Here is a 23,103-nt window from a genome sequence, read left to right on the forward strand (position 1 = left end):
CCATCATTCCATGGTGCAGCTGCCCCATTGTGCTGCCCAAGCCAGATGGGAGTGTAAGGTTTTGCATAGACTATGAAGAAGTCAACCAGGTGTCAAAATTTGATGGGTACCCAGTACCAGAGGTGAACGATTTACAGTGGTGCCTCGACTTACGAATGTCCCTACTTACGACCATGAGTTACGACCAGCTCTGGCTGCAAAATTTTGCTTCTACAGTACTTGCGACCGGAGCTTCCACTTACAAACATAATACTTTATTACGATCAACTGATCAGATGTCACTTACGAACAGAAAAAGGCAGATAAAAAAGGTGGGAAATTCAAATTGCTAACTAGGTAGCAACGAGGCTGCTGCTTTGTAGCTCTTTTACCCCAGCGTGCGTCGTTGGAGGAGGCTTAGGACTGCCTCCTGCTTCTGGGTGTGTGTGTGTGTTTGCAGGGAGGCTTTGGGCTGCTTTGTAAGGTAAGGTGCTGTTTTCTGCTTTTTAAAAACTGTTCTGTGTTTTTGCAGCATGGTTTTGAGCTTGGGGGTTATGTTTCTGTGCTGTGGTGGGTCTTGGGGGGTTTGTTTTCCCCCATTTCCGATGGGTCTTGGGAGGTTGTTGCTTTTTGGAGTGTTTTCCCCATTTCCAATGGGTCTTGGGGGTTGTTTGTTTTTTTATTTCCCACCCCCCATTTCCGATGGATCTTGGGGGGGTGTTGTTGCTTTTTTGGGGGAGTTCCCCATTTCTGATGGGTCTTGGAGGGTTGTTTTTTTTTGCTTTTTGTTCCCCCATTTCCGATGGGTCTCGGGGGTCTGATTGCTTTTTGGGGTTTCCTCCCATTTCCAATCGGTCCTGCATGCTTCCCTTGCTTTTTCCTTTGTTTTCTTTGCATTTCCGACCTGCCCCCTTTGCTCTCTGTGCATTTCCGATCTGCTCTGTTTGTTTTCTGTGCAATTCCAATGGGTCTTGCATTCTTGATTTCTTTTCTCCCCTCCCCCCCGGCCAGAAGGGATTAATCGTGTTTCCAATGAGTCTTGCAGTGATTTCTATCTGTCTGTCTGTCTGTCTGTCTGTCTACCGACCTACCTACCTACCTACCTACCTACCTACCTACCTACCTACCTACCTACCTACCTACCTACCTACCTACCTACCTACCTACCTACCTACCTTCTCTAGACTTGTCAAAAGGCTATTGGCAAATCCCTCTGAGAGAGGAAGACAAAGAAAAAATGGCCTTCTCCAGCCCCTGGGCTTGTCCATTTGGCCTCCATGGGACAACTGCAACTTTTCAAAGGCTCATGGACCAGATTTTGATGCCTTTAGGTGACTGTAGTGCGGCTTATATAGATGATATCATTGTGTACACAGCAATACCTCGGAATAACACATTGTACACTTGCAGAGGGTGTTAGGAGTCTTGAGGGTTGCCAAACTCACAGTGAACCCAGCTAAGTGTAAAATAGCTCAATCAAAGGTTACCTACTTTGGTTTCCAGGTGGGGAATGAAAAAATATCCAACCTCAACAGGAGAAAGTTACTAAACTAGTAGAGTAGCTCAGACCAGTAACCAAGAAGGAAACACAATGGTTTTTAGGGCTAATGGACTATTATAGACAGTTCATCCCAGGATTCGTGACCATATCTTCTCCTTTAATGGACCTTACAAGGAAGCGCTAGCCCAAAAGGGTACCCTGGGGTCCTACACAAGAACAAGCTTTCCAGTTGTTGAAAACGCTGTTAGGTGACCTTCCAATATGTTATGTACCAGACTTCACCTAACCCTTCATTCTTTTGACAGATGCCTCAAATAGAGGGCTAGGGGAATCTTAGCTCAGGAACGAGATGGCAGAAAAGTACTTGTGTTATACCTAAGCAGGAAGCTGTCTGAGTGGGAAAGGAAGTACAGTGGTGCTTCGCATAACGATTTTAATTGGTTAAAAAAAAAAAACGTTATGTGAAACATCGTTATGTGAAACACCATTTCTCATAGGAATGCATTGGAAACCGATTAATCTGTTCCAATAGGCACGGATTGCCGTCCTTAAGCGAAAAAACCCATAGGAAACATCGTTAAACGATACAATGTTTCCTCCATTGGAATGTATTGAAGCTGACTCAATACATTTCAATGGCTTTGCGAAGTCAATTTTTGCAAATTTAAGTGTGTCATAAAAGGGTCAAAAATGGTTTTAAATGCTTGGATTAGCTTCTGCACCCTCTAAAATGGATGCAAAAGTTAATTTCGCTTTGATCTGACTTTTCATTAATTTATGGTGAATTTTTTCCCCCCAACTTTTGACAGCTTTCAAAATCTGATAGCTCCATTGTTTCCTATGGGGGAAGAAAAAATTCACAATAAATTAACGAAGACTCAGCAACTGTTCTAAATGCTTGGGTTCGTTAGAGGACCCCCTAGGTCGTGTGCAAACCTGATTTGGCTTTGATTTGACCTTTCGTTAATTCATGGTGAATTGTTTTCTCCCCCATAGGAAAGCATGGAGCTGTCAGATTTTGACAGGTCCATTGGTTCCTACGGGCCAAAAAGAAAAAATTCACCATAAATTAACGAAAAGTCAGATCAAAGCCACATCAGGTTTGCACACGACTTAGGGGGTCCTCTAATGAATCCAAGCATTTAGAACCGTTTTTGACCCTTCTAAGACACTTTTTAAATTGAAAAAAGAAACATTGTTAAGTGAAGCAGGGGACCTAAAATCGCATTCGTTATGCGAAGCATGGTCCCAAACTTCGCTAAGCGAAAATCGCCCATAGGAAACATCGTTATACGGTGCATATTATTTTCTAAAAAAACACATCGTTATGCGAATTCATCGCTAAACGAGGCACTCGTTAAGCGAGGCACCACTGTATAGTGTTACAGAAAGAGAGGCTCTGGCAATCTGGTGGGCTAATCATGCTCTTTAGTATTATCTACTAGAGGCACCTTTTTCATTGATTACGGACCATGCCCCTTTACAGTGGTTGAAACAGATGAAAGACACCAATCCACGTTTAATATACTGGTACCTGGCTCTTCAACCATATTCTTTCACTGTCCATTACAGGAAAGGGAGGGACGATGCTAACGTAGTCTGTTTTTCTCACTAGGGTCTGTGGGCAAAAAGTATGGGGAAAAGAACGGCACTCTTGGAGGGGGGATATGTGAGAAGGATGGCAGGGTAGACAGTGTCCCAGGCAGAATGCCCTCCCTCATCTACGGAGCAAGTGGTGACCCCAAGCCCAAGATCCCTGAGACTGAGAAGAAAACAACCCCTTCAACAGAGGAGTGAAAGCTGAGAAACGAAAGAAAACCATTAGCTATGACGGTGGAAGAAGTAGTAGAACAGACAGAGAAGTTGAAGGGTCTAGGACAGCAATGGCAAACCTATGGCACATGTGCCATAGCTGGCACTCAGAGCTCTCTCTGTGGGCTCATGAGCCATAAGTCGTCGGATTGCTACCCCCGGCAGCCAATCCTGAGGAGGAGGCTGCAGCCATGGTGCTAGCACCCCAATAGGCGGTGGGCCAGGATCCGGTGCAGCTGGTGCTGGCAGGGGTTGGGCACGGTTGCAGGCGAATCCAGAGTGAGGTCTGGAGGCACCTCCGTGTCCGGGATTCCCCCTTCTGCTACCGCTCACTGGGTTTTTTCCCCCCAGTTTGAGCACTCAGGCTCAAATAGGTTCGCTGTCACTGCTCTAGGAGAACAGATGACAAGTTCAGAACTGGGAATGAGTGACAGAACAAAAAGGGGTAGAGCCAGAGAATTAGTTGGAAAAGGTGGGAAAGAAAGGAGGAGGGAAGGGAAGTGGAGGAAGAAGATAGAAAAAGTTGATTGAAGTGGGGGAAGCCAAATCACGTAAATGTGGTAAGATCCTTCCCCCAGGATGGGAATGGATCCGGTTAGGAGATCCCTGGACAAAGAAATGCGAACTGCTCATGGTGCCCAGAGAAGAGGCTGAGAGGAGATAGAGAGATGTAGTGCCAGTGAAGCCTTCTTATTGGGCTAGAAGGGGGCTTGAGAGTGGGCAATGACAATTAGGGAGGAGAGAGCCTGGCTGGAAGGAAAAGAGAGAGAGGGGTAGATGGCGGCGTCCCTGAGAAACAAAACACCCAAGACTCTAACGCAAGGGTCTCAAACTCAGTTTACCTGGGGGCCGCTGGAGGCAGAGTCTGGGTGAGGCTGGGCCGCATCAGATTTTCCACTAAGCGGAGCAAGAGCCCGAGGAAGCCACCCAGGAGTTTCCTGAGCCCGGCCGGGGCTCCGAGAAGGAGGAGGGGCGCGTGAGGCCTCCTCACCAGCTACGACCCCCTCTGGCTCCTTCTTCACTACCACCACCAGCAGCAGCAGCAGGATGAAGAAGCAGAGAAGGGAGGGAGCACCTAACCGGGGGGCGGGGAGGAGGGCACAACATAAAATTTAACATCCCCCCCAGAATTGCCTTGCCAAAGGAGAAAAGCCCCCATCGGTACCCATGAAATTAAACAGAATGAGCCCCCCCAAGGTGCTTGTGGACACACACACACACACACACACACACACACACACACACACACACACACACACACACACACAGAGAGAGAGAGAGAGAGAGAGAGAGAGAGAGAGAGAGAGAGAGAGAGAGAGAGAGAGAGAGAGAGGGGTCCGGCAATCTTCCTCTGAGGGCCCCCCTCAAAAAAAGGCACACTCAGTAGCAGCAGCTACCTCCACCACGACAGGGGAGTAAACTTTGCGAGGCGAGCCCAGGCAGCCTCCAGAGCCGAGGTGGCTGAAGCAGGACGAGGAGGAGGAGGAAGCACCACTGGGTGCTGAGGTGACCACTGGCTGGGCTGGTGCTGGGGGTGCTGAGAGAGAAAGAGAGCGAGAAAGCCGTTTCCCTGGAAGAGGCAGTGGCAGTGGCAGCTGCTGTGGGTGGCGCTGTTGGAGGTACAGTTCGAGGACAGGCCAGGAGCGAGCTCCGCTCTCAGACATCATGCAGCGGCAGCTCAGGCGCTCGGGAAAAAGGGCTGGCAGCGGGTCTTGCTCCCCGGCTCTCCCCCAAGACAGTGCCTCTTGCACCCTCCATCCGGAACTGCAGCCTGCCCACCCGCAGACAGGCGGGCTGGCTGCAGTTCCAGATGGAGGGTGCAAGAGGTGCTGTCTTGGGAGAGAGCCGGCGAGAGAGGCGAGGCTTCTTTTTTACTCTTGATAGCAGAGGACACGTGGGCGCTTCGGGGGGCAGGCAAGGCGGGGGCCGCAAACTATCATCCAGCAGGCCGCAAATGGCCCCCAGGCCGCATGTTTGAGACTCCTGCTCTAACGCTTGGGAATACTTGGGGGCAGGATTTGACAGGTCTATGCCAAGGGCATCTGGAGGGAATGGTGTACCCTAGCTGTGGGTTCTACAAGATGCCACATCAATGGACTTCTCCTTGGAAAAAGCTTTTGAACTGATGGACTTTAATGTTTCAAACACATTTGAGAAACCAGAAGCCTACCCTTTCCTCACACCACTTTGTGAGGAAGAGATGTTACATATTCCTGTCCCTCTGGAAAGCTTCCTAGATGCACCAATAATAAACCCTGTTGGTACAATCCATGGTCAAGTGTTGCTGGATTGGATGTGGAAGTAAAGGGGAAACATCCTTCTCAAGATAACTAACCCTCAGAAACTGTAGTATAGAAAATTTTGACAGGTTTGATTTCTTCCTTGTTAATGTCAAAGTCATATAACAAGTGCAGTCCTGTTTTTGCACTTTATTCTTTCATCTTCATCAGTAGTCATCTCAATTTGTTACTTTCTGTTATTAATATGGTACCAATTAATCTTTGTTGGTGGGAAGCCATTGTTTTTCCATGTTCTTTTCTAATAGTAGCTTCTTGTCTAGAATATAGGTTACACATCAGAATAATCAAATGGTTGGGAAACACCCATATTTTTGGAACAATCCATAACTAGAGAGGGGAACTGACTGGTTTGTGGGTTCGGCGTGGTTTGTTTCCCATTTGAACAGCTGATCTGTGGTTCAGCACCCCACCTACTAAGAGGCAGCACCCTGCCACTAAGTGGGTGGTGCGCTGAACCACAGATCAGCTGTTTGGCCAGGAAACAAACTGCACTAAATAGGCTGTTCCTGCCCATCTCTGTACATAGGTTTTCACAATCAACGTAGTCAGATGTTTTGTTTGAATCTATAGAACCTAGACTGACTTAAAAAAAAATTCTTTGTTACGCTTCAGTACCTAACATATTTTGAATAGTCCCTCTTCTTTTTTTTAATCCAGCTTGAATTTCCTATTCCATGCCTAGTAAACATCTTTGTTATAAAATCTTCAGGATCACTTTGCTTATATGGGAGAGTAATGTGATGGTCCAGCGGTTACTGCAATCTTTGGTGTTTCCTTTGGGGTTTTAGACTGTATACTGAACATTTACAGTCTATGGGACATTGTTTCATCTTTGTATTTGTTGGTATATTCTTGTTAGAATTTTAGCACATTCGGTCTCTGTAGCTTGGACTAGTTCTTTTGGTATCTTGTCTGTTTCTGATGGTTTGTTTCTTCCAATTACTTTGAAATCAGATTTCATGCCACTTTCAGTAGGTTTTACATAATGAGGTAAATTTGAGGTTTGTTCAATCTGAGTTGCTATATCTCAAGGAAAAAAAAAGGATTTTCATTGTCACATATATTTCAGATCACTTTCTACCATCATAGAGTAGCGCAGTGGTTCTTAACGTGGGCGATAATGCCCCCCAGGGGGCGATTTCATTTTTCAGGGGGGCGGTAGGATGAAAAGGGGCGGTGTGGGGGCGCTGGAGTAGAAGGGGGCGGTAGGGGGCGCTGGAGCAAGCCAAACCTGTGAAGATGGCTGCAGCCTTTTTACAGTGTGCATGAATATATATTTTCCTCCAATTTTAATTTAGTTTCAGACTTTTTGTCTTGAAATTTTTATTTCCTGCATTTGTTTTTATGCCCTTTTTATATTTCTTTTTGCATCTTAAAATTCACTTGCAACTAAATCATTAAATGTTACTTTTTCGGGGGCATTCATTTTCTTGGAATTTAATTTTGTTTTCAGGGGTCATTGGATTTAAGTGTCTCAGATAGATAGATAGATAGATAGATAGATAGATAGATAGATAGATAGATAGATAGATAGATAGATAGATAGATAGATAGATAGATAGATAGATAGATAGATAGATAGATAGATAGATAGATAGATAGATAGATAGATAGATAGATAGATAGATAGATAGATAGATAGATAGATAGATAGATAGGATATCATCACCGCAGGGAGGGGGGCGATGATAACTTCCTCAATGGCTCAAGGGGGCGTTTCTTTCAAAAAGGTTAAGAACCACTGGAGTAGCGTATAGTGGAACTGTGACTCATCTCAGAAATGATGTTATAGGCCTCGAAAAGGGATAAAATAGAAATGACTGAGAATTTATAGGAAAGAATTCCTCCCCAAAAATCCTGCATTATTTAGAGCTTTATTGTTTCACAGAGTAATTGTATATGGCCATAGTAATAATAATTGTGTGTTGACAAGTCAATTTTGACTTATAGTAACCTTGAGGAGACTTTCTAGTTATAAAGTACTCAGAAGTAATTTACCATTCCCTTATTCTGGGGTTCTCTGGGATCGTGTGCCTTGCCCAAAGCCACGGAAGTGGGCTCTTCTCCCAGGAGGCACGATGGGGAATCCTAACCTCTAGTTTTGCAGCCAGCCATTCAGTTCATTGATCTGTCCAATTAGTTATAAATGGACATGATAAAACTTTATGATCAACAACAACACTAAATAGAGAGAAAATTCTTTCTCGGAACTCTACAAAATGTTTTTCAGTGCATTCTGTAAGTATATACTGTTACACTCTTTAGCCTAGATCAGGGATCCCCAACCTTTTTCACCCCACGGACCGGCTGGGGAAGGCGGGGTACCCCTGCGCTCGTGCACATGCGCGAATGAGTGCGCATGCATGCACAAACAGCAGTGTGGCACTTGTGCAGGTGCTCTCTTGTGCGCATGCGCAAATGGCGGTCCATGCAGAAATCAGCTGTGCTGGGGTGAGTGCATGGGGGGGCCAGAAGTCTGTCTCTGTGGCCCAGTCCGGCTCAGGCCATGGACTGGCACCAGGCTGCGGACCGGGGGTTTGGGACCTCTGGCCTAGATGGAAGTTTTGATTACACTTTTTCGCATTTTCAGTTGTGTAGAGTAGTTTCTGATTAGCAGAGATTAGTAGTTTGGTAATGGTTGGGCACCTCTGAAAGTAGCAGATGTAGGAATCCAAAAATGCAGGGAACTGTGTTTTGTTTGCTACCAAGTATAGCTGATTTATAGCAACTGCATTAGAGCTTTCAGAATGTGAGATATTCAAAAAGTGGTTTTACCAATGCCGCATAATCTGCCTATCGTGACTTTTTGTATGACCTCGTGATGAGTTGTCCTGTGGCTTTCAGTAACGATTTTTCAGAAATTTAAATTTTCCAACCCCTCCCTCTATCAAAGCTCCTGAGGCTCCCATGGGATCTCTTTCATTATGTGGAAGACATTAGAAGATGCAAACTGAACAGGGAGGAAGGTTACAAACTCCAAAAAATCAGTGCCCAAGCGGGGAGAATAATTTTTTTACTTCCAAACAATGGCCACAGTTGATGATGTCATCAGCTTTACATGGTGGAAGTTGCACAGCAGGATTTTAGTTTGATAGTGACTTTATCTGACAGTGGTTAAAATTACATTTCATGTGTTTTTAAGTCTTACAAATTGATTACAAAATGTTTATTGTTCTTCATTAAAACCTAATTCAGTACTTTATATTGCAATATTAGTGGAAAGGATAAGAAATTGAATCTTGACATCTAGAATTAAGTGGAATGAAATCATCCACACATTTCAATATATTTATTTACTGGGATTCTATATTGGTTCAAGTGCTGCTTGTGATTAGAACACTTTTTTTTGCTAAAACTCATTGTCAGTTGATCACAATCTGCTCTGAGGACTATTTGCATATTAATTAATTAATTGTGTGACATCAGATCAATTCTGACTTACAGTTATTATGTTCAGGATTTTCTAGGTATAGAGCAGGCCCAACCACTGGGCCACAGACTGGTCTTGGTCCGTGGCCTTGGCAGGAGCGGGCTGTGGAGACAGATCTTTCACCCCGCCCCGCACACACAGAAGCATGCACGCTCCCCCACATGCACCCCCCCACAGACGCACACACGTCCCCCCATGCATGCACGGATACATACAGAGACGTACCCCTGCATGCATACACGCATACACAGACGTACACCCTACACGCACGCTAAACCGGTCCATGGTGTCAGAAAGGTTGGGGACCACTTCTACAGTGGGGTCTTGACTTACGAACTTAATCCGTATTGGAAGGTGGTTCTTAGGTTGAAAAGTTCTTAGGTCGAATCTGCATTTCCCATAGGAATGCATTGAAACCATTTAATCTGTATCTGCTCTTTTCCGTCCATAGAAACTAATGGGAAGCTGCTATTCCGCCTTCTCCCACTTAGAGGGGGATATTTTTTTCTTTTTTTCCCTTAGGTTCAGGAAACGAGGAGGAAGGCGGAACAGTTTGCAAAGCACTTTAGAAATCTTTTTTTTTTTCAACGAAGCCAATTTTAAAGCATGTTGTGCTGATTTTTTCAGAAGAAAGACACACAGGCAGGCTTTTTAGGTGCTGAGCAAGCCTCCCCAAGCCTCTTCAGAGCCAGCCCATCAGCTGATAGGTGGGGAGAGGAGGGTGCAGGAGAGGGGGAAAATCACAAAATGTCTGCCAGGCTCCCTTGTGGTTGTCGGCTTTTAGCTGTTTCCTGCTCTTTTTCCTGCTGTTTGGGGGCTACCAAGGCCTGGTAAGTGAGGTTTTTTTTTTTATTTTTAAGTTTCTGACCCCCTTTTCCCCTCCAGAAGCCTCTAAGGGGAGGGGGCCCCACTTTTTTCCTGTACGTAACTCAAGGGAAGTTCGTATGTCGAGTCCTTATTTCCCCTATAGGGCGGTTCATAAGTTGAATTGTTCGCAAGTAGGGTCGTTCATAAGTCAAGACCCCACTGTATAGAATACTCAGAGGGAGTTTACCATTTGCTTTTTCTTGGGTCATCCTGGAACTATGTAACATGTTACTTAAATATGAGTTCCTAACCCACTACAAATTTATGTTTCAATTCCCCAGTGTGCCTTGCTATTTTTTTAAAAAATAAAGTTACTGTAAAATCATGATGATTGAATTTTGTTCAGAGAGCAAATTTTGAATTTTTTTTAAATTAAAGGAGTATATTGGATAAAATCTAGTAGAAAGTCACTTGAGTAGGTCCGTTAAACCAGTGGAACATACAGAGGAGTTAACTTACTAAATGCCAACTGATTCTGTGCTTACTCTAGTTGTGACTTAACTACTGGACTCAAGTTATTATGCACAATAAATATCAAACTTCCAGAATCCATAAACTAAAACATAAACATTAATAGTAACAAAACTTGCCATTATAATTATTTTTAATTCCTCACGATAATACAGTTCTCTGGCTATCATATGTTATAATTAATTCTAAGGTACCAGGATTATCTAGAAGGTTATTCCATGTATTACTATAGGTGTTTAAGGCAATTATCTTCTTGTAAACCGAGGTACCACTGTATTTTAAAATAATTGGTCTTGTCTTTGACATTGGTGATAATTTATGTTTTAGAGGCATGTTCACACACGAAGCCTATGATTTTACATTTATTTTGCAGATCATCTTGCTTTCCCTGCTGATTAAATTATTCTGTAATTTATTTGGCTTCATTGTTTGGGTGGAAGGGAAAGAATTGTATGACTTTTGGAAATACAGTGGTGCCCCACATAGCGAGGTTAATCCGTTCGGGATTAACCATCGCTATACGGAACTGAAAACGCCATAGAAACGCATTAAACTTAGGTTAATGCGCTCCTATGGCTCCAAAACTCACCGTTATGCGATGTTTCCCCATCTGGCCGCCATTTTCGCGCCCTCGGTAAGCGAGGAAATCCCGCAAAAATGGTTGCAGTGGCCATTTTGGAACCGCCGATCAGCTGGCTGAAAATGGGGCGGGCGCTGGGGCAGGAGGGCGGGGAAGGCTCCCCTGCCCTCCTCCCGAGTGCACAGTGGCTTTTTCGGCCGGCTGATCGGCCGGCGCTTGGCCAGGAGGGTGGAGGAAGGCTCCTCCTCCCAAGCGCATCCAGCTTTTTCAGCTGGCTGACCAGTGGGCTATCGGGCAGGAGGGGGCCAGAAGGCTCCCACCCCCTCCTCCCGAGCGCACACCGGCTTTTTCAGCCGGCTGACAGGCCGGTGATCGGGCAGGAGGGGGTGGGAAGCTTCCCCCACCCCCTCCCGAGGGCACGCCTGCTTTTTCAGCTGGCTGACCGCCCGGCGATCGGGCAGGAGGGTGGAGGAAGGCTCCTCCTCCCAAGCGCACGCCTGCTTTTTCGGCCGGCTGACTGGCCGGCCAGGTGAGGGGTCGGGAGGAGGGCCACGGGGAACACCCAGGTCTTGCCCTGCCTCTCGGCTTTCCCTGAGCCCCCCCTCACCCCCGTGTCCCAGCGGCGGCAACAGAGACAGGTGAGGGGTGGCTCGGGGAAAGCCGGGGGGCAAGGCATGGCCCGGGTGTTCCCAGTGGCCCTCCTCCCAGCTGAGGCTCCCGCCCAGCTGAGCAGCAAGCCCCCGCCGCTGGTCAGCTGGGCAAAAATGCCTGTGGTGGCTTCAGAAGGAGCACGGGGGAGGGCTGCCCCGTGATCGCTCTGAAGTGCCTGCTGGTCAGCTGGGGTGAAATGGTGCCTATGGGGAAACATCGCAAAGCGATGTTTCCCCATAGGAAACATCGTAATGCGATCGCTTTTGCGATCACAAAATCCGCATCGTTATGCGGATTTGTCGTTCAACGGGGCGCTCGTTATACGAGGCACCACTGTACAGTACTCCAATTTTGTGTGGTTAAACTTTTGTCTTCCCTGCTTGCAACCTTAAATTGGATCAGATTTTGTCTGCTAAAACTTCCAGAGCTGTTGTGAAGATGAGTAAAGATAGATTATGACCCTGCTTCAAAGGATAGCACCAACATATTTGAATGCATGGGTCGAAAATTGGGTGTTGAAACTGTTGCTCTCCAGGTCCTTCGGTGTAAAACTTCAGTCAGCTGTAGTCAGCATAGCCAATTCTGAGAGGTGATGTTGTTCATGTCAGAAGCATTCCCATTGTGCTTCTGGCATGGAAGGATCAGCAGACAGGGAGTGGCCATTGCTTAGGGAACATCCAGATGTGTTCATGGTCTGGTTGGAGCTGCAAATCAAAACCATCTGGAAGCTGCAGTTGCCCACCTCTCTATATTGAAAAAGACGGCATCAGATTGAACAACATACTGTTCATGCTATTTCTTACATGGTGCTGATTTAATTTCATCATAGTAGTAGAAAGTATGTTGTTTTCTGTGCAATCCCTTATATGGTTGATTTACAGACTTTAGATAAGTTGCTGTAATTGCCAGTGATCCACATGCTATACCGAATTTGAAATGGCATACAGGAAAGTGTTCTAAGATGCAACTTCTATTTCAGTGGAAATTATGTTAAAGTAGGGGAAAGTATCCAGTACTTAGGAATGTAGCCTGTTGAATTTAGTGGGTTTTAACATTAGAAAATATACAGGATCATGCCGTAAATAGCTTTAGGATAGGCATCTTGGATCTAACATTGTTTCTAAAAACAAATACTGTTTTCAGCTTGAGACCTTTGTACGTCTGCTTTAAGTTGGTTCAATTTAGAAATTTCTACTGTAATTCTTTGTTACTCTGAATTTGGTGGCTAAGTTTAACAAAAAAGGTCTGCATATAATCACATAATGCAGTATAGTGGTGCCTCGCTTAACAATTACCTCACTTAAACGATGAACCTGCTTGATGATGAGGTTTCTGCAATCGCTTTCAGTGTTTCAATGGGCAAAAATCACTTTACGATGATCGATTCCCTGCTTCGGGAACCGATTCTTCGCATTACCATGATCTGAAAACAGCTGATCGGCGGCTCTCAAAATGGCCGCCCGCTGTGCAAAATGGTTCCCCGCTGTTTTCAGGACTTAATTTTCGCAAGATAGGCACCGGAAAATGGCCGCCCTATGGAGGATCTTCGCTGGATGATTAGGTATTTAGCCCATTGGAACGCATTAACCGATTTCCAATGCGTTTCAGTGGTTCCCCCCCGCTTGACAGCGATTTCGCTGGAACAGATTAACATCGTCAAGCGATGCACCACTGTATTCATTTCTATCATGTGGAATAATTCACATCATTTCCCATTGTATTTGAACCCTGAAAAGCACTAGAAATAGTGGAGACACGAGCATTTAAATTATTTTTTTAAAATAGCAATTATATCCGTTCTGAATACACTTTTTTGTTAAAATTTATTGGAAGTTGTGTTTATATTTGTCACCTGTTTTTAAAAGGGGGAAATAAAGTACAAATATTCCGTTTTCAATCTCATAGCACTGCTTTCTGCTTTTTAACTGTTCTTTAATTTGCTTAAATGATAGCTAAGTTTCCATTTGTTCTGGAACTTTGTCTGCAGACTGTGGCTGTGTTAGAATTCAACCTTGATTCATATTAAGCTGAAAACAAATTTCCAGACTTGTCACAGCAGTGACATCTGTAGATAAGGATGGGATTTGTGAGCTTTTTGCACTAGAAATCCTGTAATTCTCCTTTCTGGAAATGCTACCTGACAGAGGTGTCTCTCCATCAATTAGAACTCCCAGAATGGAGAGGTATGGGATCTGTAGTCCAGAAAAACCCAAAGAACCTAACCCCAATAATCTCATTCCTGTCTGTAGATATGCAGACCACAGATTGGATCTCATGTTAATCCCACCTAGAAGAGACCTACAGATATGAATGGTTTTTGTTAGTTACCAGTTACCTTAGGTTCTACTGATTTCAGTGAGTCTGCTCCAGTTGGGACTAAGATTGTATTTAACTACCCATTTGTATAATGATACATTTTAAAGTTCAGAGTCACAGTTGTATATTCATACCTCACTGCCTTCAGTCAAGATCCAGGTTATGAGAGCTATATGACAAAGATCCAACAGCAATTTTGGTATCCAATAGCAGTAGGACTAGGACTGTCTTTTCCTCTCCCTCATTTCACAGCCACCTATTATGCCAAAAAAAGTGTCCCAGAGGGTTTTGCAGATCTGTAGTTGATTTTTAATGCATATGGGCTTATCGTTGTGTTTCTCTGCTTAGCAACAGTTTGTACTTCGGATCAAATACATGTAGTCATTATTAATACTGTTGCTTACCATTGCAAAATAAAGGACGTAACTTTTGTAATAGATCTATTCTGAAAAAAAATGCCCTAATATTGTTTGTAAACAGAAAGTGAGTTGAAATTTGTGCCTGAGCTCTGGCCATGTCTCTTGGGAGCTACTGTTAGTTGAGGTTCTAGTGCAGGGGTCTCCAGTATGAGGGCCACATCATATATGTTACACATTTTGGAGGGCCAAATGAGGGAAGGGGGACCCAAGTGATCCCCCACCCCTTTGCAAAGACAGTGGGGGTGGGTGATTGTTTGGGTCCCCTTTTCTTCCTATGCCCAGGCTGGATGAAAAGGCAAGGCAGACTGGATGTAGACTGTTCTAGTATATAGACTCACAGTTGAAGATGGGAAAAACCAACTTGTGTACTTAACAAATTTAATATGGGTTATTATTATTTTTTCTTGATATACATGTTTGGAATCTTAGATTTTCAAATATAATATGAGGCTTAGATGAGAGCAGGGAAAACAGTAAGCAAGTTGAGTTCACTGTTGTTGAGTTGATGTAATTTTTTAAAAAGTTTTCACACTGGTATTTACAGCTCCTGACTAAACTTTGATGCAGATGTGCTGTGTGGCTTGTCTGTAACATCATTCTAGGATTTCAGCTATAACAGAATTCTTGAATTATTTTTACTACAGTGGGCCCTCGAGTTGTGAACGGCCCTAGTTACAAACATTTTGGGTTACGAACCCGATCTCATGGCAAGTAGCAAACCCTACTTGCGAACGCAGATCAGGTTACGAACCCAAAAGGCAGGAAGAAAGGGCGGGAAATTTGAATTTCCTGCCCTTCCTCCCTGCCTTTGGAGCTTTCAAAAGGCTTCCTCTGAAACCCCTGAAGCCAAAAAGGCAGGGAGAAATTGCCTCCCTCCTTTCACCCGATGCTGAGTCCTCTTCGCGCTGGGCTGAGCACAGCCGGCGCGAATGGGACTCACTGTCGGGTGGAAGGAGGGAGCCTGGCCACTCGCCCCCGGCCGCGTGGAGCCAGCAGAGCGTCGGGAGGCTTCGGACTGGTAAGTCCTCTTTTTAAAAAACTTTTCTGTGTGGGTTTTGGAGGGTGGGTTTGGATTGGGGGGGGGTTATGTTTCTGTTGTTTTTGTGTGTGTGTGTGTGTGTGTGTGTGTGGCGTTTTTGCAGTCCCAACATGGGTCTTGCTCTTTTTATTTTTATTTTTTATTTTATTTTATTTTTTGAAATGCTGGAACAGATTAATTCCGTTCCCATGCATTTCAATGGGAAATGGTAGGCTGACTTACGAACTTTCCGAGATACAAACGTCATCCCAGAACGGATTACGTTCGTAAGTCGAGGGCCCACTGTAGTGTTATTGCTAAGTTGGTAACTCAGTATCATTTTGCAGAAATGTTCAGTAATTTGTATTGATTGGCTGAACAAACAAAAAGTGAAAATTTTAACTTTAACTTCTAGCAGAGTTGATAAATTCCAGAATCTTAGGGTGTGTCAGTGATGCTGGGAGGAACAAAAATATTATGGAAAAACCTGTAATAATTGGCTCAGTGATTTTCCATGTTCTCGGGAGACTGAATCATTCAGGGCTATAAGGTTTCTCTAGTCAGCATTGAGACACATGATGGAGGCTAACCTCTTTTGATATTAGCCAGAAGCTGCTAATTTCACATACTGTGTATTATCTAGATTAGCAGGGAAGACTCCACCAGAACTGGCCTGTTTTTAAAATTTCTCTTGAATAGTATAAGCAGGTTCGGGATTCACTTTGGACTGTTCATCTTCAGGCAATACAAAGGACTACTCGGAGTTACAGTATTAATAAAAGAATCTTTATTAACATAACTGGTGTTTTCTTCTTAGTTCAGCTCTAACGAACTAAGGGACGTGGTGGCGCTGCGGGCTAAACCGCAGAAGCCTGTGCTGCAGGGTCAGAAGAACAAGCAGTCATAAGATCGAATCCACGCAACGGAGTGAGCTCCCGTCGCTTGTCCCAGCTCCCGCCAACCTAGCGGTTCGAAAGCATGCAAATGCAAGTAGATAAATAGGGACCACCTCGGTGGGAAGGTAACAGCGTTCCGTGTCTAAGCTGCACTGGCCATGTGACCACGGAAGATTGTCTTCAGACAAACGCTGGCTCTATGGCTTGGAAACAGGGAGGAGCACTGCCCCCTAGAGTCGAACATGACTGGACAAAAATTGTCAAGGGGAACCTTTACCTTTACCTAAAGAACTATGTAATGATAATTGTGGGGGCGAACATTCCCAGAACCGCATGAGAGACTTTTTGCTGTGAGTGTCTTTTAATGGTAGGTTTTTGCTGCCTTCTCCTGATTGGTTGGTAACCTCAGGCACCCGCTGCAAACTGCACACAGAGTCCCACAGCAAGGGTGGTGGACCCATTCTCTACTGGCTTCTCTTTCTCCATGGCTGAATCTGGATGGTGTACCATCCATTCCGGACCCTTGCCCTTGGGATACACCAGAACCGTCCATTCTTCGGGACTCAAGCCTGGTATTATTGGTCTTGCTTTCTACTTACTTAACTTCTTGTTGTCTTCCTCATCAATCTCGGTCGCGGCTCTCTTTCTTGGTACTGAAAATACCTGGATGCCTTTATCAAGCTTCTCTCTCGTGGTTTCATTAAATACTGTCACTTTCTCGGCCTCTTTATTTTCACCCCTCTCTTCAGTGGTCAAGAATATGTTGATCTTCTCCCTCACAGCTCCTAACTGCCCTCTCTCAGCTGTTTCTCACCAAACTAACTGTCCTTCTTCCTCGCGACTTCCACTGTCCCGCGCCAACCCTATCTCTTCTGTTCTTTCTGGCGCGCGCCTCTGCTTCTTGTTCTGCCTCTCGCTGTATCCTTTGTCCTTTTCCTATTTCCCGTTCTGCCTCCAGTGTTTCCCTTGCTTTATATATACCTGTATAACAATCTACATTTATTCAAATACAGTCATGTCACCTTCTTCTGGTTGCTGCACAATGCTGCACAATGGTGGAGGGTGGGGTTTCACTGAAATGCGGCTTATTTTGGGGGTAGGGCTTATATTACGAGCATTCTGAAAAATCATACAAGGGCGTATTTTCAGGCTAGGTCTTATTTTCGGGGAAACGGTATCAGGTTAGTAAACAGCTATATCAGAATAGAGTTTAATTTAATATGTTAAGCATTCATATTCGGAGAACTACTTACTGTTTTCTTTAACTAAAACAATAACATTACATAGTGTACATCTTGTATTTGCTCTTTGTACATAGGTTTGCAGAACAATAATGGGATTAACGGGGGTTTTTTCTGAACGTTCATTTTATACCATTTTTACTGTGGAAAAGTGCATGTTATCTCAGCTTGGATTATTTGAATTAGTTTATCAAAAATGTAAATTTTGCATGAATATACAGCTTCATGTTACATAATTAAATTCTATTTTATGCTAAATAACCTTTGAACTATAATGTATCTTAAATAGAAAACTATATTTTGATAGATTTTCGTTCCAGAAGCATTTCATTAAACTAAATTTGATTTAAACCAAAAAATGCAATTTAAATTTAAAAATCTAATTTTACATTATTATTTTTTCAATTCTTTATTTTAATCCACCCTGTGTCTGGGTAGTTGGAATAGGAAATACTTGGAAAACTCTGATGTGCCTGTTGATGTCTGTGAAGACATGACATCTGAAAAAAATCACTCAGTCCAGTGTGGACTTGAGGAAGGGGCAATGATGCTGGCTGAGGTGGGGTGCAAACAGAAATGGGATTATTATCTCATGCCTTCTTGCAGTTATAGTTCTATATCTCAATTCCATTTGTCAAATTTATTTATATTCTCGAAGGCTTTCACAGCTGTGATCCGATGGTTGTTGTAGGTTTTTCGGCCATGACACTCTTGTCGTTCATATAGCAAATCTTTCCAGAAGACATCACGACCCTTTTCCAACACTGCCTAATGACCAGTTACTTTCAGTGGGATAATGATTTCATGAACAGACAGATGGAGTGGCCATGGGGAGCCCCTCAGCCCAGTTATAGCAAACTTCTACATGGAAAGTTTTGAAAAGCAGGCCCTGGCTTCGGCACTGTTTGCACCCACTGTCTTGTTCTGATATGTGGATGACACCTTCTCAATTTGGAGCCACGTTGAAGAAAAAACTGGAAGAATTTCTAAACCATTTCAATAGCATCCATTCTAATATACAATTTACCATGGAAAAAGAAATAGAGGGCCAACTCACTTTCTTAGATGTCATGGTCATACCAAACCTAACCTCCTATTAGGACACAAGGTCTACAGAAAACCCACTCACACAGATCAGTGTTGTTGTTTAGTCATTTAGTCGTGTCCGACTCTTTGTGACCCCATGGACCAGAGCATGCCAGGCCCTCCTCTTTTCCACTGCCTCCCAGAGTTTGGTCAAATTCATTCTGATAGCTTCGACGACACTGTAGCATCTCATCCTCTGTCGTCTGTCCCCTTCTCCTCTTGCCTTCACTCTTTCCCAACATCAGGGTCTTTTCCAGGGAGTCTTTTCTTCTCATGAGATGGCCAAAGTACTGGAGCCTCAGTTTCAGGATCTGTCCTTCCAGTGAGCACTCAGAGTTCATTTCCTTAAGAATTGATAGGTTTGATTTCCTTGCAGTCCAGGGGACTCTCAAGAGTCTCCTCTAGTACCACAATTCAAAAGCATCAGTTCTTCAGCGGTCAGGCTTCTTTATGGTCAAAGAAATGAGTATGTGTCAAAGCATACACATATAACAGATAAGAATTGTTTCCAGTTTTTGTAAAGCTTCTATTTTCTGAAAACTATGAGTCTCAAAAGGAAATTTCAGAAGGATGTCTTCCTGCTTTTTCAGTCTTTCTCTTAGATATTTTCCCACACATAACCAGGAAGTCCCGATACAGAACTAGGCTGAGAGGGGAGCAGTGAGGCAGAGCATTGCACAGATATGTGGATCCCTGGGATGTGTCCTTTTCCAGAATACTTTATGTCCTCAGTATGAAACTTTGCTTCAAATTAAATTTCCCAGATTTTCTCATATCTAGAATTCATGTCATAGTGGTGTTTCAGCCAGGAGAGCAGCCACAGTGGTTTACATTGTATGTGAGAGCTATTGCATACCTTTTGGATTTTTTTTCCTTTAGAGGGCATGTTCAGTACAATAATGTAGAGTGCTTATAAACATCCCTTTGGTTTGAAAATGTTTGCTTGAAGGAAAGAGGCTTCCAGTGTTTAAAAATTGCAAACCCAAAGTATCTTTGGGTGTGCACCACAGATTGTACCGTTCTTTGGACCAGGATCCCCAAGGGGGAAAAAGTTTGGCTCTTCATTTTACTTTGGCAAAACAGGATCCCTGAATTGGATCACAAACCAAACTACAAACCAGCGCTATTTGTTGGTTTTTCTGGTTCATGGTTAGCTTTGTTCCCTTTTCTAATCATGAGCTCTCTTATTGAATGATCATTTGACTATGGTTGATACTTGTGCTTTTATATTTTATGACCAAGCAGTACATTTTATATTAACACAACAATACATGTTGTGTCTTAAATATAAGTTTGATAAGAAAAGGAAGGAATTGCATGCGTCTGAATTTTTTCCTGTGTTTCTGTTTTCTCTCATTCAAGGACAAAAAATGTAGAAAGAAATCTGTTTTTCATCTGTGGTTTAAACACGTCCTATTTACTAAATAGTAAGAAATTAGCATTAAAAGGTTTATATTCTCTGTTGAAAACATGCAAAAGTCTAAAGTGAAAAATCCACAGTGAATTTAATAAAAAACTTTGACCATTTACATTTTGAATAAGCATTTCAGCGTTTGTGGAAGTAGAATGTCCTTCCTTGCCTGTGAACCTGGTGACCTTAGGCAAGTCAGTCTTTTTATCTCAGTTTCCTTACTGAGTATTTAAGAGGAATTAAAATTTTACTCTACATAAATTGACATTTTCATTGATCCTAACTAGAAGCATCAATTTAGGTAGACATTGTCTAGAGGGGCGGAGTTAAAATCTAATAAATAAATAAATAAATAAATAAATAAATAAATAAATAAATAATGGGAATTTTGTAATTTGAGAAGCTGGTCTCTTCCACCTTCTCTTTCTCGCCCTTCTCCATGTAAATTTCATTTATAATATTATAATATCCTTTATAATACTGATAAATATTATTTTAGCTAACTTTTCTGGCAGGCTGTGCTCATTCTCCCCAAATTCTATGTAAAATGGATTTGTCTTTGTCATTTCATTACTTTTTTATGTAGCTGAAGTGCAGTTAATGAGATTCAACACTATCTATAGCAGTTCCTTAGTTTGGAAGCAGGGTGATGGTGATCAGCAATCTGCGATTTGGAGTTAGGTTGTTATTTAGAAGTGACGAGTAGAGATCACTACAGCACTGTTTTAAGATCTGTGAACTTAATTCAGCAGCAATTCACCGGCAGATGAAAATATAGGAAAGCAGAAATGAAAACATTTGAGATTTTGGTGGAGTTGATATCTATAATAGTAAGCAGGTTTTGAGCAAATATCAATTAAAATAGCACAGTAACAAGCTGTATATGTATGTGTCTCACTATTGGAAAAAAAGCTGTAATGTCTCTTATTTTCATTCCTGAACAAAATATGTGGTGGATGTAGATAAGTAAGGACGTAAAGAACTGGGTGAGACCTTTCTAGTCGTAGATCTGTTCCCAAAGTGGGTGCACAGATGCTTCCCAAAAGCAAGCAGGCAGGATATGAGTTAAGTACCACTCTCTTACACTTCCCATAAGTGTTACCCAGACGGACTGGGGGGGTGTTGACGACCTCCGACTTGGGTAACATCTTTATTGTACTCAGGAAAACTATTTATTTATGAAGTATTGCTATGTGCCATAAAACAGTTTCCAGCTTATGCTGACCCTGTGAATTAATAACTCCTCCAAGTTCCAATCTTTTACAGATGTGTTTTTTATGGGGGGGGGTGATCTTGTCAACTAAAGGCCATGGTTTCCTTTAATGAGTCAGTCTCTCATTTTAGGTCTTTCTCTATTTTCAACTTCTACTTCTCCTAGCTTTATTGTAGTTTCTAGTGAGACTCTTCTTTTAATACAGTGGTGCCTCGCTTAACGAGCGCACCGTATAACGATGAAATCGCATAGCGATCCATTTTTTCGGATCGCTAATGCGATTGCTCAACTTTTTTTAATGGGGCAAAATTCGCTTTGCGAAGACCGGTAAGCGTTTCGCTTACCGATCTTCGCAAAACGAACCCCGACGATCAGCTGTTCGGCGGCCAAAATGGCCGCCGGAAGCCTGGAAATGGCCCAAAATGGCCGCGCGCAGCATTTTCGGGCCCTCGTTAAGCGAGGCGAGGGCGCGAAAATGGCTGCCAGCCATCCTGAAGCATCGCTGAACGGTGAGTATTTGGCCCATTTGGAACGCATTAAACAATGTTTAGTGCGTTCCAATGGAAATCCCTGCCCCGTTCAGCGATGCTTCAGCATAGCGAAGGTTAATCCGGAACGGATTAACCTCGCTATGCGAGGCACCACTGTATGTCCAAAGTATGATAGCCACAGCTTAGTTTATTTACTATATTTTATTAAAATATGTGCATATGATAAACTAAATCCATATTTGCAAATCTTGGATTCGTCGACTATCTTCATGTTACTTCATAAAAAGCTGAAGGTTTTTTTAAAAACCCAAATAATTTTGAGGTTAATATTATAATTTTTTAACATTTTTTGTTTTGTTTATTCACAGATGATGATGTACCTGCAGATATGGTTGCAGAAGAATCAGGTCCTGGTGCTCAAAATAGTCCATACCAACTTCGCAGAAAAACTCTTTTACCTAAAAGAACAGCTTGCCCTGCAAAGAACAGTATGGAGGTATTTAACCCCCCCCCCCCAATGTTATAAGTCTTAAAATAGATGTCTACCATAATGATTAGAGTTCAGTTCATAAAAAGGTGGCAAAGGGTGAAGAATCTGTGGTGTTCTTGGCAATGCCTGATATGTGTAAGAAAGTTAATATTTTCTTAAAATTTTACCAGGGTGCTTCTACTTCAGCTACAGAGAACTTTGGTCATCGAGCCAAACGTGCTAGAGTATCTGGGAAATCACAAGATTTATCAGGTAATTTCCTTTTTTGTAGTAGGTGGGTGGGGAAGAAACACTTTGTTCCCTAATGTTTCTTTTTAACAGGCTGAGCAGTTTTTAAAGTGGTAATATAGTGTGATGGTGACAAAAATCAGGACTCTAGACTTGCAAGGGCAGTTTCCTGGAATTAGACTTGATGATTTTTTGAAGAACAGAATTTGTGACCAAACTGTAGTGGCATATTCTCTGTGTATATTTGTAGCATGTTTCTGATTGGTATGTAAAAGAAGTAGATGGGTGGGGTTTTCATTGTCTGGAGAGAGTATTACCCAAGAATTGAGGATTGTTGTGGTTAGAGGGTACCCATTGTTGACCTCTCATTAAATATGGCTGACATCCTGTTGTACTACTATGCAAAAAGTGTATCTTTGCCTCAGATTAAGAAGTCTTCCTAGATACTGCCTGTTGCTTGCCAGGTTGTACTACTAGGTACACAACAGATAATAGAAGTGTCTTAACTTTAGGCAATTTGCTTTAAAAATTATGTCTTTTGTGTAGCACACAATAGGATTTCAGCCAGTGTAAACAAGAGAAACTAAACAGATAGCAAAATTTATAGTCTTATTTTCCTGTATTTCCATAGGTTTATGCTTTCACACAGTAAGTTGGAAAGGATGTGACAATCTTAATTTTGCAGATGTATAAAATTGAACAT

At 43.1% G+C, this 23,103-nt stretch overlaps 1 protein-coding gene across 4 annotated transcripts in view; it reads left to right on the plus strand.

Moving 5' to 3' along the window:
• FBXO11 (F-box protein 11) overlaps window positions 1–23,103 on the plus strand; it is an 86,975-nt gene that overhangs the window by 23,309 nt on the left and 40,563 nt on the right. For all 4 annotated transcript variants that reach the window (XM_072988000.2, XM_072988001.2, XM_078382750.1 and 1 more), the window contains exons 2-3: window positions 22,051–22,178; window positions 22,343–22,424. In XM_072988000.2, the coding sequence (XP_072844101.2) occupies window positions 22,051–22,178; window positions 22,343–22,424 (210 nt within the window). The remainder of the gene's footprint in view (window positions 1–22,050; window positions 22,179–22,342; window positions 22,425–23,103) is intronic.

The sequence above is a fragment of the Pogona vitticeps genome, chromosome 1 (genome assembly GCF_051106095.1).
Source record: "Pogona vitticeps strain Pit_001003342236 chromosome 1, PviZW2.1, whole genome shotgun sequence".
Lineage (NCBI taxonomy): Eukaryota > Metazoa > Chordata > Lepidosauria > Squamata > Agamidae > Pogona > Pogona vitticeps.